Source organism: Anolis carolinensis, chromosome 4 (assembly GCF_035594765.1).
Source record: "Anolis carolinensis isolate JA03-04 chromosome 4, rAnoCar3.1.pri, whole genome shotgun sequence".
NCBI classification, from domain to species: domain Eukaryota; kingdom Metazoa; phylum Chordata; class Lepidosauria; order Squamata; family Dactyloidae; genus Anolis; species Anolis carolinensis.
Window position 1 is genome coordinate 49,053,643 of NC_085844.1, and position 15,070 is coordinate 49,068,712.

The following is a 15,070-nucleotide window of genomic DNA, read 5'->3' on the forward strand; positions in this document are numbered from 1 at the left end:
CTTCTTGTTCCGTTTCCCTTCAACCAATTGGTGTGAAATTTGCCTTTATAGAAGTCCCATTATTGTGTTCAGTTAAGCAAAGGGATATTGGCATTAGTGATTGTTGATTGTTGCTTAAATGACTATTGCCAAAGGGAGACATTGGAGGGGAGAAGACAGAAAGAGAGCGTGCTAAATGAAGGAATGCAAAGGAGAAATTGGAGAGCATATTTGAATAGAGAAAGATAATGCTGGAGGCAGAAACTGGGGAGCATATTCCGGATAAAAGTATGCCTATGCCATCTACAATAAATGGACATGATAGAAGAAAACTGGCTTGGCACTAATCATTGCCTTCGGTACAACTATTTGTGTGATAAGAATTACTTATGCACATAGCACTTCCAGGCTCAGGGCCTTATCATGCTTAAATGACACTGGCTGGATGTTGTTATAACAATGAAGCCTTGGAAGCAATATTAAATTAGAACTGAAAGACTATGATCCTGAAAAATGGCTTCTTAGCTTAATGACAAATTACCAGTTTAAAATTTAGTGTAACTGGCAAAGATATCTAACACTTCCTGTTGAAATCAGTCATGTTCATTTATTACCATAATGTTGTAATAAAGCTAAAATTATTTCCCTATCACCAGATGCCACAGTGTAGCAGTGCTGGGCAAACGATGACTTTTAATTCAGCTCTAGAAGGAAGCATTAACCAAACAGTTGTTTCTGCATATATAATCCCAAAATTAATGCACTGTGAAGTGCAGTTGCTTGCATATATGTATACACAAGCAAGCACACACTGGTCCTTTTAACATTTTCTTTAAAAATAATGTTGTTTTTATTCTTGTTTAACATTTTCTTTAAAAATAATGTGGTTATGCAGTTGCTGCTATCATTTAAGTATGTACATTTGAAACATAATAAAATATTACATATTCTAGTTATTATGTTTTCATAACATTTAAAAACACAGATGGCCATAGAAAATAATCATCAAAGAAGAAAAGCTGCACTTTCACAGTTGTTACTGATGGAAATGCCCTTTTGGTCAACTGTATACAAACCACTTCTAAGTGTTGAAAACATGATATTAAAAATGGTCTCTTTCTAAATTGAAAATATATTCACATCAAAGGCTTTAATTCATTCAAATTTTAAATGAAGAATACGAAATGATGGCTTCCTAGAGGCATTAGTTAAAGTGCTGAAATCCATGGTAAAATTTTATGCAAGCTGTAGTATCAGTAGCAAGCTTCCTCCTAATTTGTTCGATAAAAACAAGTAACAAAATAGATTACCAGCTCTACAAGAAGTGTTCTCAAAACTGTCCACAGCAAAGTGCCCTGGTTTGGGGGGGGGGGGGGGGGCTCCACTCTTCCTGGCCTCCAGATGGATTTTGTCTATAGCAGTACCAAATCAGCAAGTGCCAAGTCAACTTTGAGTTCTCATTTATAGTTCTTTTCATGGCACTTTAGGGATATATAAAGGTTGTGGGAGACTGAAAATGAGAAAAATTAAATGGTGGTCCCCAAATATTACGGGGCTCAAGTCCAGGGGAACCCTGCTAGGACAAGAAAATTACTAGATATGACAGTGATTGTCAAATGCTAAAAGTAGACTGAAAAGAAATTGTAGTCCAAGACTGTTTAGAAATTTATCTCCTCAAACTAAAAAAAATCCCCTGGCCATTTGCTAGTCCCACCTTGAGCCACCCATTGAATTACCGTATATACTCGAGTATAAATATACTCGACCCAAATATAAGCTGAGGCACCTAATTTTACCACAAAAAACCTGGGAAAACATTGACTCCAGTATAAGCCGAGAGTGGTAAATTTCAGAAATAAAAATAGATACCAATAAAATTACATTAATGGCAGCATCAGTAGGTTAAATGTTTTTGAATATTTACATAAAGCTCTAATTTAAGACAAGACCTTCCAACTCTGATCAAATCATTATTCTCATCTTCTTCAATGTAAATGTGCTTATGTAGCCTTTTAATAATAATAGAGTAAAATAATACATGTACTAATAATAATAATAATAATAATAATAATAATAATAATAATAAATACAGGAAGAAAATACATGTAGTAATAAATAGAGTAAAATAATAAATATAATAATAATATCAGAGTGAAATAATAAATGCATTAATAATAATAATAATAATAATAATAATAATAATAATAATAGAGTAATATAAATGTAATAGTAGGAACAATAATAGAGAAAAATAATACATGTAATAATACCAATAATAATAGAGAAAAATAATAAATGTACCATATATTCTCGACCCAAATATAAGCCAACCAGAACCCTCACCCGAGTATAAGCCGAGGGGAGCTTTTTCAGTCTTAAAAAAAGGGCTGAAAAACTAGGCTTATACTCGAGTATATACAGTGTTTAAAAGTCAACACTTGAGTTCAATTGGTTCAGTTAATCTATAATAATAATAATAATAATAATAATAATAATAATAATAATAATAATAATTTTAAAAAAACTTTCAGGGCGGTTTCCAACATAGGCAAAGCATTCAATTACCAACACAGAAACATACAACACAACCATATTAAAACATCAACATAATTACTATGACATAACATACTCATCTAGAATTAAAACCAGTTCAATGCTGATCCATTGGGTGAAGTTCAATATCGTGTTTTCATAAGAAAATTTGTTGATTTGTATGGGCAAATTTTGATAAAATTTTGATACAGCTACGGTAGGGCCGTAGACACCAACTAGCAGCTTTAATTCCCTGGAGTAGTATCTCCACTCCTACACATTGCCCTGCATCACAGAACCCTACAAACTGGGAGGGCTGAATATCCTCCTCCTTTCTGAATGGGAAAAATGAAGATTTCCCTCCCTTCCTTTTTTGGAGAGGACTGCTGATGAAATTCATAAAGCCATACGGAAACCTTGAAATTAATCTATCCTAGTTTGAACTAACAATTTAATAATTATGATTATTTAATGCTAAAAGAAAGTATGTGTTGCATGCTGTAAGAGAAGTGGAGTAAAATATGTGGCTCTCCACATATTTTGGCCCAAGATCCTCAAAATTCTTTTCCATTAGCCCTTCTGGTTGGGACAGATGGGAACTACAGGTTAAAGCATCACGAGGTCAGTAGCTCCCAAAGCCCAATTGATATAATTATTATTGATTAACCAGACTTATCCCCACATTGAAGACAAAGTTCCATGATTATATTCTGATATATATATTTACATTATAACATTTTTTAGAACCATCATTATCCTACACCATAATAATTTTTGTGTTATCCAATTTTGCTAGTAGCAACTGAGGATGACATTATGCTTTGTGAATATCCTTTTCCTTTATTTTATTAGAGTCAAGTTTTTATTCCTCATACCTTGAGTATTTTGTACATGATCTCATATACAGAAAATGTTCTTTCTGCTCGTGTCCAGTCCCACGTAGTAACCTTGGGTGAAAACACACAAAATATAACTACACACAATTATTTTGGGAAAACAGACTTTTGATATGTGGTCTAGGCTGTTATTTTGTAGCCCTCACTTTTAACAAATCAGTTATGTCCTGCTGATATGATAATAACGTATCTAAAATAGGTCAGCAAACCTTAAGATCAACATTTTTGACAGAAGGAGAAAATAAGCATCTTAAGCACTCAATATACCTTGCAGATTCTAACAGGCTGGTTTTATGGGAATGCTACAATCTGTATTCATGGAAAGGACATCTATTAGATTTGCATCAAACTCCATCTTGGCATCTCTCTGTTATATACGACAGTCCCGTCCACCCTGGGGCAGCTCAAGGGAATGAGCAGCTATTCACAACACATCCTTCAACCAGTTTGTGTGTGGGATTCAAGGATAGTTGTATCAACCACTGAAGTGGCTCAACACAACCCTCCCAAATCCCATTCTTTTGAGACTGAAGCAGCAACAAAATTGCTCACAAGATGTAAATTCAATCAACAATGTTTTCTGACTGAGTGCAAATTAGCTCTCATAATACTGAGAAAGCTTCTATATTTTCTAATGTACATAGTAATCACAACCTGGAAAGCTGACTGTATTTCAGCTCAAAGACAAGTAGTTCACCAATATTGGTAAATAAAGGTCAACATGTTTCTAAATTTACCAAGAGGTTATACTATTGGACATCACTAAGATTCATTGGCACGACACATGAAAGTCTCAGATTAACCTATTTTAATCTTATTAAAACATCTATACCTTGACCAGAAGAGCACTATATGTAAATGATACTTACTGGAGGTGCTATAAATTTATAAAGTGAAGAACCTCTCAGTGCTAGGAACTTTGGTGTATACATTCGGTCCTGAAGAGAATCTTGTTCCCGTTCTTCTGTCCAGCCCATGTAGACTATCTAGCAGAAAAACCAACAATTTTGACAAATTCTACACATAGACAGCTTCAATAACTCACATGCATGAACACGGCATTGAATATTCTGTCTAATCAATTGAACATTCTTGAAACAATTGGATTTTATGAATATGTGACCGAAGACTTGCGATTAAACAAGCCCATGTTTCAATGTTCATAACTCATAGCTTCTTTCATATAGAATTTCCAGCCTGAAATTGCCCAAACAGCCTTTTGATAGCTGAAAATGCTTTTTTAATTTCCTTACTTTGTAACTGTATGAAATAAATACTATGATAGGCTAAAAAGAAACTTTCTCTGCCCTTGCCACATTTCAGTGAAAATGATGATAAAGCAGTTAAGCCTATGCTGGCTTCAAGTACATGTTGCTGATATGATTATTGCAACCTTTATTCTGTTGTGATGATTTTTTTTGAGGAAAAATACCAGTTTTCCAGATGACATTCAAAAAGGTGACAAATTTAGAATCCATTTTGGAGCATGGTAATTTCCTGGTGAGGCATAAACCTGATTCAGGATTAAGCAAGATCTTTCTGACTCAGGGAACACAGTTGTTTGTGAATCAGGATTTTTCTGCTACATCTGTAAATTGAACTCACTATAAAAGTAGGTCATTTCCTTTAAAGCTATGAACTAGCTTTAAATATATTTTTCTACCAAATATCAGTCTGGATATATATCTTACTAGATTGTTATGTATTGGCCCCTTGGCCTGAAGAAGCAGAAGCTAGTAAAAACCCTTCAGAATATTAACAAAATGTATTGAGGAAGCATTTATTGATGAGACACCCGGAAATAGCTACTGTGAGACTGTCTTATACAAAAGGCATATATGGGATTTATTTATCTGGACTGGTCGAGTGAAGGGAGATCCCTAATTGTTGGCTATTGGTCTATTTATTTTCATTTATTAAATGAAATTAAATATTTATATACGATCTATACAAGAACTTCAGAGTCAGATGAAATAAATCAATTTAAATAGTTTAGAAGATTTTTTTAAAAAAAATAGCCGAGACTAAATTTAACATTTAAAATAATTTAAAATCAAAAAATGTGCAGATTTCACCAAAGTCAGACCCCAAAAGCTTTAGTTAAAACTATTTTAGTTAGCTTCAAATAACAGTCAGGCCTCAAAGAACAGGGTATTCAATAGCCAGGGTGTCACAACAGAATATGTGCTCTTCCAAATCCTTCCTGATTGGACAAATTAACAGGCAAAGTAGCGGACTTAATGAATTTAAGTTATATTGCCTCGAGTGCACTTATTTCCTGCTTTGGACACCCTGATGTAGTGGTGGGAATCATGCACATCCCTAAATATTGAGCATAGCTCTACTGACCACTTAATGCAGTTTGAAGGCACCTTAACAGCACAGTGTTTATATGGTATACCTTGTGAATGCACACAGCAACATGCCTTAAAAGGATACCCTGAATGAGAGCCCATAATACACACAAGTATGCCTAAGTATAAACCACATCACATGACCAGACCTGTTAAGAGACGGGCGTGTCAATGATCCGCATGATGCCATGATTCTTCCAAAGACATGAAGCTAAGGATACTGTGAATCCTGGAACCAGTTTTAGGCCAGCCTCTGCTACACATTAAACACTATTCAAGCCTTGAATTAGTTCTAGAACTTCACATGTAATCATTCGCACAGTGAAGTCATTTCCTTTTATGCTGGTTTCACACCAACCTTAGTGGTCAGTGTATATGTACCCACTGTTAAAATGAAACTCTTAGCATTCCTTACCACTAGCTTTGTTGGCTAAAGGTTGTTGAAACTGCAATCTAGTAACATTTGGAAGGTCACATTGGTCCTGATGGATTATGACACATTCTGACCCTTTCAGGAGTACAGTGCAAAGTAGAATGGTCCCGCCCTAAAGATGTTTGGATTCAACATATTTGAGGAAGTATTTTATTGGTAAGGTCAGTTATTGAAGTCTTGGTTGCTTTTTACACTTGGGAGATAGTTTAGGTTATTTATGTAACACATAGCTTCTTCTAAGGCAGTGGTTCTTAACCTGTGGGTCCCCAGATGTTTTGGCCTTCAACTCCCAGAAATCCTAACAGCTGATAAACTGGCTGGGATTTCTCGGAGTTGTAGACCAAAACACCTGGGGACCCACAGGTTGAGAACCACTGTTCTAAGGGCTTGATGTTATGAGATTCTAATGTACCAGTTCATGTAAACAAAGCTAACCAAGATTTGACTCAGGGCTAGAGAGGTTAAATCTGTGAGCTTCTTCATTTGGCATAACTCATCCACAAAGACTCGATAATATTTCATAAAGTTTACATCACTGCCACTCATCAAACACATGGCACACAGCATTTTTTGTGTTTGGATGCATTGATATTTCACATTGGGCTTTGTCTTTTTAATGCTAAAGCCATCCTGAAATGTAAAAGCAATTGATCTTTGAGATATTGTTACCTTGTTCCTTTATATCAGTGGTTCTCAACCTGGGGACCCCTGATGTTTTGACCTTCAACTCCCAGAAATCCTAACAGCTGGTAAACTGGCTGGGATTTCTGGGAGTTGCAGACCAAAAACATTTGGGGACCCCAGGTTGAGAACCAATGCTGTATATCATGAGAAAGGATTAGGTTAATTTCATAGACACTTGTTTATTAAAGCTTTATTAACATAAAGAACATTGAGGATTCAGACTGCATAACAGCTATCTTATTTTAAATGCAAAAAGATTGTAAGATATAAACAAGCTATACTTCAGGCCCCATCATGATGCAATGCAAGGCAGACATTTAATCGGGTTACAGGTCATTCTACTGATCTCCTTAAGCTGCTGCACAGGGGGTTTTATACAATAAAAGATTAAAGGGAATCCTAGCCTTAAAGATCCACCCATGAACCTAAACTCCACAAAGTAAAAATGGAATTATATATACCATATTTACTCGAATCTAATGCACCTCTCTTGGGCTATGCTTCCCATACTCCCAATTCATGCCATTGTTTTTCTAAGCTTACAGTCTCATTAGACCAGTGAGACAGGTTTTTGATGCAATTTACATGACTAAACAGCCCAAGTCTTGCCAGTTTTTCTCTCTTCAACTTGTACATAATCTTGAAACCTATCTTCCAAATTCTTTCCAGTCTATCAACCCACTCGCAAATTTCTTTAAATATTTATAAACTGTCTTTCATCAAAAATTATCATTGCAGCTTACTGCTGAAAAATAACAAATTAAATTTAAAAAATTGCCCTACATCATAAGCACCTAAAATATATCATTTCTGTAAACCATCCATGCACAGTACTTGAAGCAAATGGAGTAGAACCACCTGGTATTTCAGATTATGATGCTGTATTAAGACTTACATGATCTATGTCAATGCTCAAATAAATATGGCTGATACTGCAAATCTGTACTTCAGGTCATTCAATAGAATTTGTTTCTAAGAAGATATGTACGGTATTGCACTCATTTCTTTCAACAGAACTTTACGATGGCTATGTTGAACTGAATTTTATTCTAAATAATGAAAAATTGAGAACACTGCCATTTTCTTTACAATATTCTTTACAAAACACATTCCTTTTTCATGGCAAACATCTACCTGTTAAAAGCTATTTTACTACCATGCTGTGTTATTCAAATTTATTTCCAATTTCCTGGGATTTAACAGACCATGCACTTTAATTAATCTTACTGCTAATAACTAATTCATTTGAAAATTCATGCTGCTGACAAGATACAGCAAGGCATTTCCACTGAAGACAATGTGTTAAACTGTTTGCTATTTAAATAAATTGCTTTTTGAAAGCCTAAAAGAATTTCTATCTTCAGCAGAATAATTAAAACACTTTACTTTATTGGCTGGATTGACAAAATTCTGCAAATAAGGGGTCTGCCCTTTTCTAGAATCCTGAAAACTGTTAGAATATTTGGTGCAGAATTAATTTGGAATTTAAACATTCTAAGCCAAGAATTTTGTTTAGAGTATTAGAATTAAACACAGCTCAAATGCCTTCCACACACAATCCCCACCATTTACTTCTAGATTTACTCATTTCAACGCATAATGAATAATGAGTGTATCATTTTGTTGTTAAACAATTCAGCATCATAAATCCTTAGTTGTCTACTACAAATTATCCACAGATACCTACATCTACCTATTCTTGTCTAGCTATGCTCTTTCCAGAATCTGAAATATTTTCATTTAATATACAGAGACAAACACATATCCAACTGGTCATCAAGAGATCTGGAGGGATTTATGAGTCCTGGTGCTGAAAATCTATGCATAAGACTCAGATTCTGCACTATTCTGGAAGCTTATGTGAAAGTTGTTTGTTCTCAACTAAACATGAACTTGCAAAGTTTGCACATCCTAGATTTGCAGTGATATTATTCAATTGAATAATATTCATATTATATTAAAATAATCCTAAAAGCAGTTTAAAAACAATGCAGTTTTTAAACAGTTTAAGTACTGTCGATTATAAAATTCTGGTGTTGTACTATTTCGGTGAGGGAACTTACATCAGCTCTATGGCAGCAAAATGGTTTCATACATGAAACATGAACTCCACTTCCAAAATGAAAACCATTCAGCATAAAATGTAAGTATTATAAAAGTTATTGAATGGAAATGGTGTTTGCGCACAATGTGAAAAAGAAAGCATACAGTTCAGACTCTTCTATAACATCCCCCCTCCCTCCTCTACTGCTTTCTTGTTTCTCTCTACTATGTTCACCAATGCTTCCGAGATGAAGGAGATTATTCAAGAATACACAGATTCTTTTCCTAGAAAATCTCATACAATTTTCAGTAGTATGATCTTGGTAGCAACATCAGAACATAGACAATACACCCCTCTTTCGCTTTTTAAAGTGTTTAAATATGTCCTTCAGATAAAGTCAATTGTTGATTAACTTCAAGTGCCTTTTATGATCTTCAGTTAAATTTCAAGTATTTTATCTCACTCTTTGTAGACAGCTACATTACGTTTAGTTATCAAACATATGCAAACATGGGGAGGGAAACTATATATGTATTATGAAGCTTTGCTCACTATCCCCCACAACTCCTGTAAATACTCTTGTGTACACATCCATTTTCTTATATATACCTTATCAAGTAAGGACATTTTCATCAATTTCAGACTTGTTTTTAAGTACTGCTGATAGTATTCTCTGGTTCTTCAAATATTGGTAATAATGTATTTTGGTGATTTTATTCTTATTGGCAAATTAGTATCCATCTGAGTTTATACACTTTTGGAATGTAAAGTTCTGAAAAGATTCTGTTTACCTTTCCCCACAGAACAGCCAATTTCTGCCTTTATCCAGACAAAAGCAATATGATGATATGGATTCCAATGGGGGTGAAAATGAGAACCCACACCTTTGTAATTTTCCTGATCCAAGAATACAAAAATATAATCACCTTGCTGAACTGAATCAGCTTTAGAAAACTCATGTACGTATGTTACCTTGTATTCCATAATGGAATAAAGAAGGTACTCAGGAAATGAATAAATAAAAGATAATCTAATTCAACCAACAAGACTTTGAAATGTTGCAACTTATTAATGGAAGGGAAAAACACATTGGTTACGGGACTTCTTCATTGTCGCTTAAATATTTTAATGCTGAAATAGATGTGACAAAAAGGTCTAGAAACACAAATATCTCACTTAACAAGACTGCCTAAGTATAAGATAAAATTGTCAACATAATTATGTCTTTAAACAAAATGTTATCCTTTTACAGAGAAATCAATACCTGTAATTATAAAGGATAAAAAATGAGGATTACTAAATAAATTTCAAGCTTTGAACTAATAGTATATATACTTGGATTTAAAGGAACTTGACTACATTTTGTACTCTACAAACTCTCATATTGCCTCTATTATCCTCAAAGCTCAAGTAAGCAGTTCAGCCATTTTGTATTTTAGCAACGTTAAAGGGAAGCAAATCCTTTTGCAACCAAAGTTTTTAATGCTAAGATAGCTTCCCAGCTACTATATGTTCCCAGCATCTGGATTGGTGACTTAACATCTAACATAGAACAACAGCAAACACAGTTTTTAGGTCCCTCTTCCAGCTCCCCAGATGTGTTCCATTATGTGTTTTGCTACTTGAATCTGGGGAAATACCCTTGTCAATAAAAGCCTGGTGAGTGGCACTTAAATATTGGCTCAAGACCAGAGTTTTCAGTCTAGGATCCAGTCTGATTCCTCACTTAACTTAGGATGAATAAACAGCTGGTGTAAGATAAATTCTAAGAAAGTCTCCTTCATCACATCTTTCCACATTGCTCTTAACTCATCTGGGCTTTGATATGGCTCTCAAATCAATCAAATAGAGACTGGGACATTGTCTTTTGTGAGCTATGTTCCTGTTCATATGTATCTTGTTCCCCAAGTGCTCTGTCCATACACTATGTTGTGCCTTTCCACACAGCAAAGTACTTAAAGAACGTGGCTGTGGTCAAATACCACTTTCTATTTTCCAAAGCAAGATGTAATATGCTGTTTCTATGTACAGGCCCAAGCACACATAATCAATCCCTTACTGAGAAACTTACAGGCTAGTCCAGTGAAACTTTATGTGAAGTTTCTACTTGGTGACAATCTTCCCCATGTGACCTTGGTGGTTGCCACGTTTCTTTCTGTGGCAGTTAGAATTCGACAATTCCAAATTTTAGATACAGGCTAAAACATGCTGGTACCTTGGTAGTTTTTAACTTTTGTTTTGGCCATCACGTATGGCATCAAACAGTTTTAACCCTGTATTTTAAGCAGTTTTAACTGTTGTAAATTTTATCCAATTATGTGTCTCCATGCAGTCTTGCCGGCCACATGACCTTGGGGGCATCTACGGACAATGCCAGTTCTTCGGCTTAGAGATGGAGATGAACCCCCTCGCCCAGAGTTGGAGACGATTAGACTTAATGTTAAGGGGAAACCTTTACCTTTACCTATGTGTCTAATCATTTGGCTGCTGTTAACCTTATTAACCTTGTAAACCTTGTAACCTATGGAGAAAAGGGGTCTTTGGACCATAATACAATGTTGCTTACTCTACAAACAGTATCCCTTAAGAAAATGTGAAATGTCAAAAGTTAATTAAATGACACACACACACAAAAATCGCACTTTTTCGTAACACAAATTCAAAGTGATTTTAAAAATAAAAATACTTAAAATACAATTGCAAAAGCCCAGACTACTAAAATCAATTCAGTGGCCTCACAATTTTCAGCTAACCTATTTTATTTCATGTCTAACATATCAGAGAATGTGGTATAAAATGCACTAACTCCCTCTGACAAGCTTATTATTGCACCAACAAACAATATTCAGTCCTTAACATAAAAATGTATGACTCACTGATCAAATTTATCTATAGTACTCATACTCATGGGTTAATAAAAGTGTGGGAGATGAGTTGTAATACAAATATAAGTGAACACATGTGGAAACAAATATAGAATAAAAGTTCTATACATTCTCTCTCAGCATTAAAATAGTAAGAAGAATATGACTATGCTAATTCACAGATGATATTATACCCCAGTGCAGTTAAGTTAGATTTCACAATAAATAAACTCAAAATGCAGCAGCTGTCAGAAAACCAGGATCTTATATATGCTTATTAGATCTCAGGGTATAATACCATCTGGCCCCAAGGGTTCATATGTGTTGGGCTTCTGCCTTGATTCAATAATTTCAGCCAGATGTGTTTATAGAAATATTTACTACTACTAACAAGAAGACTGAAGCTGATCTAACAGCAGGTACCATTTCGGGGATCCAATGAATTTATCCCACATAAAGAGATAATTAGTTTTTTCTGAAACTCACTCTGATGTGATCTGAGAATGATTATTTAATTAGTCATAATGTGAAAATCTATACATTGTGTCAATTATTGAGCATGGAAAGCTGCCTAATATGCTCACACTAATGGTTTCTATAACTTAGTGTTTCTTTATACAAGAGTTTTAGAGAGATTTCATTTATGTTGCTCCCTCTAGAACTGTGCCTCCACTATTATGTCTCAAATTTAGATATGCAACTCTGCCATAGAGACCACTGCTATTACATTGCAGAATAGTGCCAGCCTGGGCTTCAGTGGGAAAATATCCCCAAGTATTTGAGCTATATTCCAATCAACTTTTCCTAAGTTATGTTGATTTTTCATCTACCCTTTCTTTCAAAGTTAGATGAATTCAAGGCCACTTCTGGCAGCTGAACATCTCATAATATTTTTCTTCCTGACAAGCACAGAACTGATCTTTTCAAAAATGTATTCCATGACTCCAGCAGTAAAAGATGCAAAAGACAAATGAAAACGGCAATCTCTCGCTTTGAGACAGGTTGCCATTAGTATTTAAGGGTAGAAGATGAATGGAAAGGCATCTGCAGACTTGGAAATGAAACTGTTGCAAGATCATTTGCTGCTTATAATAATTCTTCTCATTTGTCTTTGTGTCCTAGGCCTTCTGTAGAATTACACTGTAGAAGCTATTTGTCACTAAATTTAGCAGTTTGATTTTCAGATTCTCACAAATCTCTCATCCATAAAAAGAAAAGTTTTGTCAGTACATAGAATGTGCAAGTACATTGTTCCTTCATCAAAGTTTATGCCTATTGCGTTCAACTGCAGTTAGTGGGACGCTGCAATGTAAGTAATCTATGATGAAATGTATCCATTATGCAGAAGTATACCCATGACATAAGAGAAGTACTATAGAGCTGAGAGATTAAATCTTGATTCTCATAGTGATGGGGGTCTTTGAATTCAGAGGAGAAAAGATGAATAAGGGAGCACATTAGGTTATGCATATACCTGCTATAAAGAAAAAACAAAAGAAAACTCCCATCCCCTTTCATACCTAGCAGAATTGGGAAGAGTTACAGTCCAGAAAAAAGGAAGAAAAATAACAGTGAATAACTAATTTAAAGAATTCACTGCTGCAAGATGATTTGATGACCACTGCCTCAGTTGCATTTAAATGTGGATTGAACCAATTCATGGATGATTAGGTTGTCAGTGTAATAATTACTAGTTATGATGGTGATATGCCTCCAGGATCTCCAGGATCAGAAGTAGTATTTATCCCAATTTCGACAGGGGTGAAGCAAGGATTGAGAGAAAGCATTGTTTCATTTTTGCATGTTTTCCAGAGGCACAGAGTGGCTGGCAATATTAGACTAATACAGCCGTTGGCCTGATCCAGCAGGATGCTTCCTCAATCCACTGATGCACGTTCCAGGTGTTGTATTCCATATTAATATGTGTCTTCACATTGTAACAATATTTAACTTCAGTAGATAAGATATGGGAGAAATCCACCAAAATAATGGTGACTTTATTGGTATATGCATCTACACAAGTGGTCCCTTATACGTTCAATCTGAACTGTATAGCTATTTCCAATCAAAATGTGTAAGAATCGGAGACAATGCAGAACTGGGAAATGCTATAGCAGTGTACAGCTGTCAGAGTCTAACATTTCAAGGGGCATGGTTAAGCATGTAGAAAAGGGTGTTGGAGAGGGGGCAAATATCTGGAATGGTTAACAATTCAGAGGCGGTGATGGAAGACAGAGTGATAAGAAAAGATCTGTTTAGTAGATTTCTTCATGGACTGTACTCTCTGTTAGAGCGGCAGAAGCTCAGCCAGAAAAGAAGTTGACAGATTCCAGGCAATCATGTTCACCTCTCCCTGAAAATCATAATCACCAAACCAGACAATCTGCCTCTAATTTTGAATTTCACTTGATAGACTGAAATTCGTAGAAAAAATTAAAGGACTCTTCTCTTTACTCTGCACCCTCATTCACAATCTGAGTTTTCTTACAAAATATTCAAGTTTTTTTTGTTTTTAGGTTGCAATGGATGATGGGAAGTGAAATTAATCTCTTATTGCTTTTATCTATTTCCCTTCCAATGCAGCATCAACTAATATTGAGTATTTTAGGTTTTAGGCACATTGTAATTTTCTAAACTATCTGTAACATTTATAAATTGTTGTTTCTTCTTCTGAGGAACTCAGTCATATTTTATCCTCACAACCACCTTGTGAGATAAGCCAGAATGACGAATCATGACCAGAAACTGAAAACAATGCGCTGTCTTTGTAGATTAATTATACTCATGACCACAGCTCAAAAAACTCCCCCCAATTGGATAAAATGTTAATGAGATTTTTTTTAATCTAGTAAAAACATACACAACCCCAATACTTTCTAAGAATGAGCACCACATATGCCAATACTGAATAAATGGAACTTCAAAGTCCTTGGCTCCAATGGCTCCTTCTTCTTCCTAAACACCAGAAAGTATAAATTGGGTCAACAAATAAATGTCAAGAAGAATTAAATTCTAACTGACCAATTGACCCATCTCTGATTTGAACAGATAAGCACAATAAGGCCACAAGAAGATTCCAGGGAACTCAAGTATCAAACAGACTCTGTATATTGGGTGCAACTGACATGGAAGATCTGGCTCACTACCTATAGGAATGTCAGTTCTGGTCCTAGAGAATGTTATTTATCTCTACTTTTTTTTTTAGCTATATGGAAAATTGGGAACACAAAGTGAACCTTCTCCTGCAAGGTTCTGACAAAAGAAGTATTACCCTTTTATGGTTA

The 15,070-nt window shown here is 35.0% G+C and overlaps 1 protein-coding gene across 4 annotated transcripts in view; it reads right to left on the reverse strand.

Moving 5' to 3' along the window:
• Positions 1 to 15,070, reverse strand: part of sntg1 (syntrophin gamma 1) — a 290,079-nt gene that overhangs the window by 40,185 nt on the left and 234,824 nt on the right. For all 4 annotated transcript variants that reach the window (XM_008114859.3, XM_008114861.3, XM_062980382.1 and 1 more), the window contains 2 exons: positions 4,277 to 4,393; positions 3,387 to 3,458 (listed from right to left, as the gene is read on the reverse strand). In XM_008114859.3, coding sequence (XP_008113066.1) covers positions 3,387 to 3,458; positions 4,277 to 4,393 — 189 coding nt within the window. The remainder of the gene's footprint in view (positions 1 to 3,386; positions 3,459 to 4,276; positions 4,394 to 15,070) is intronic.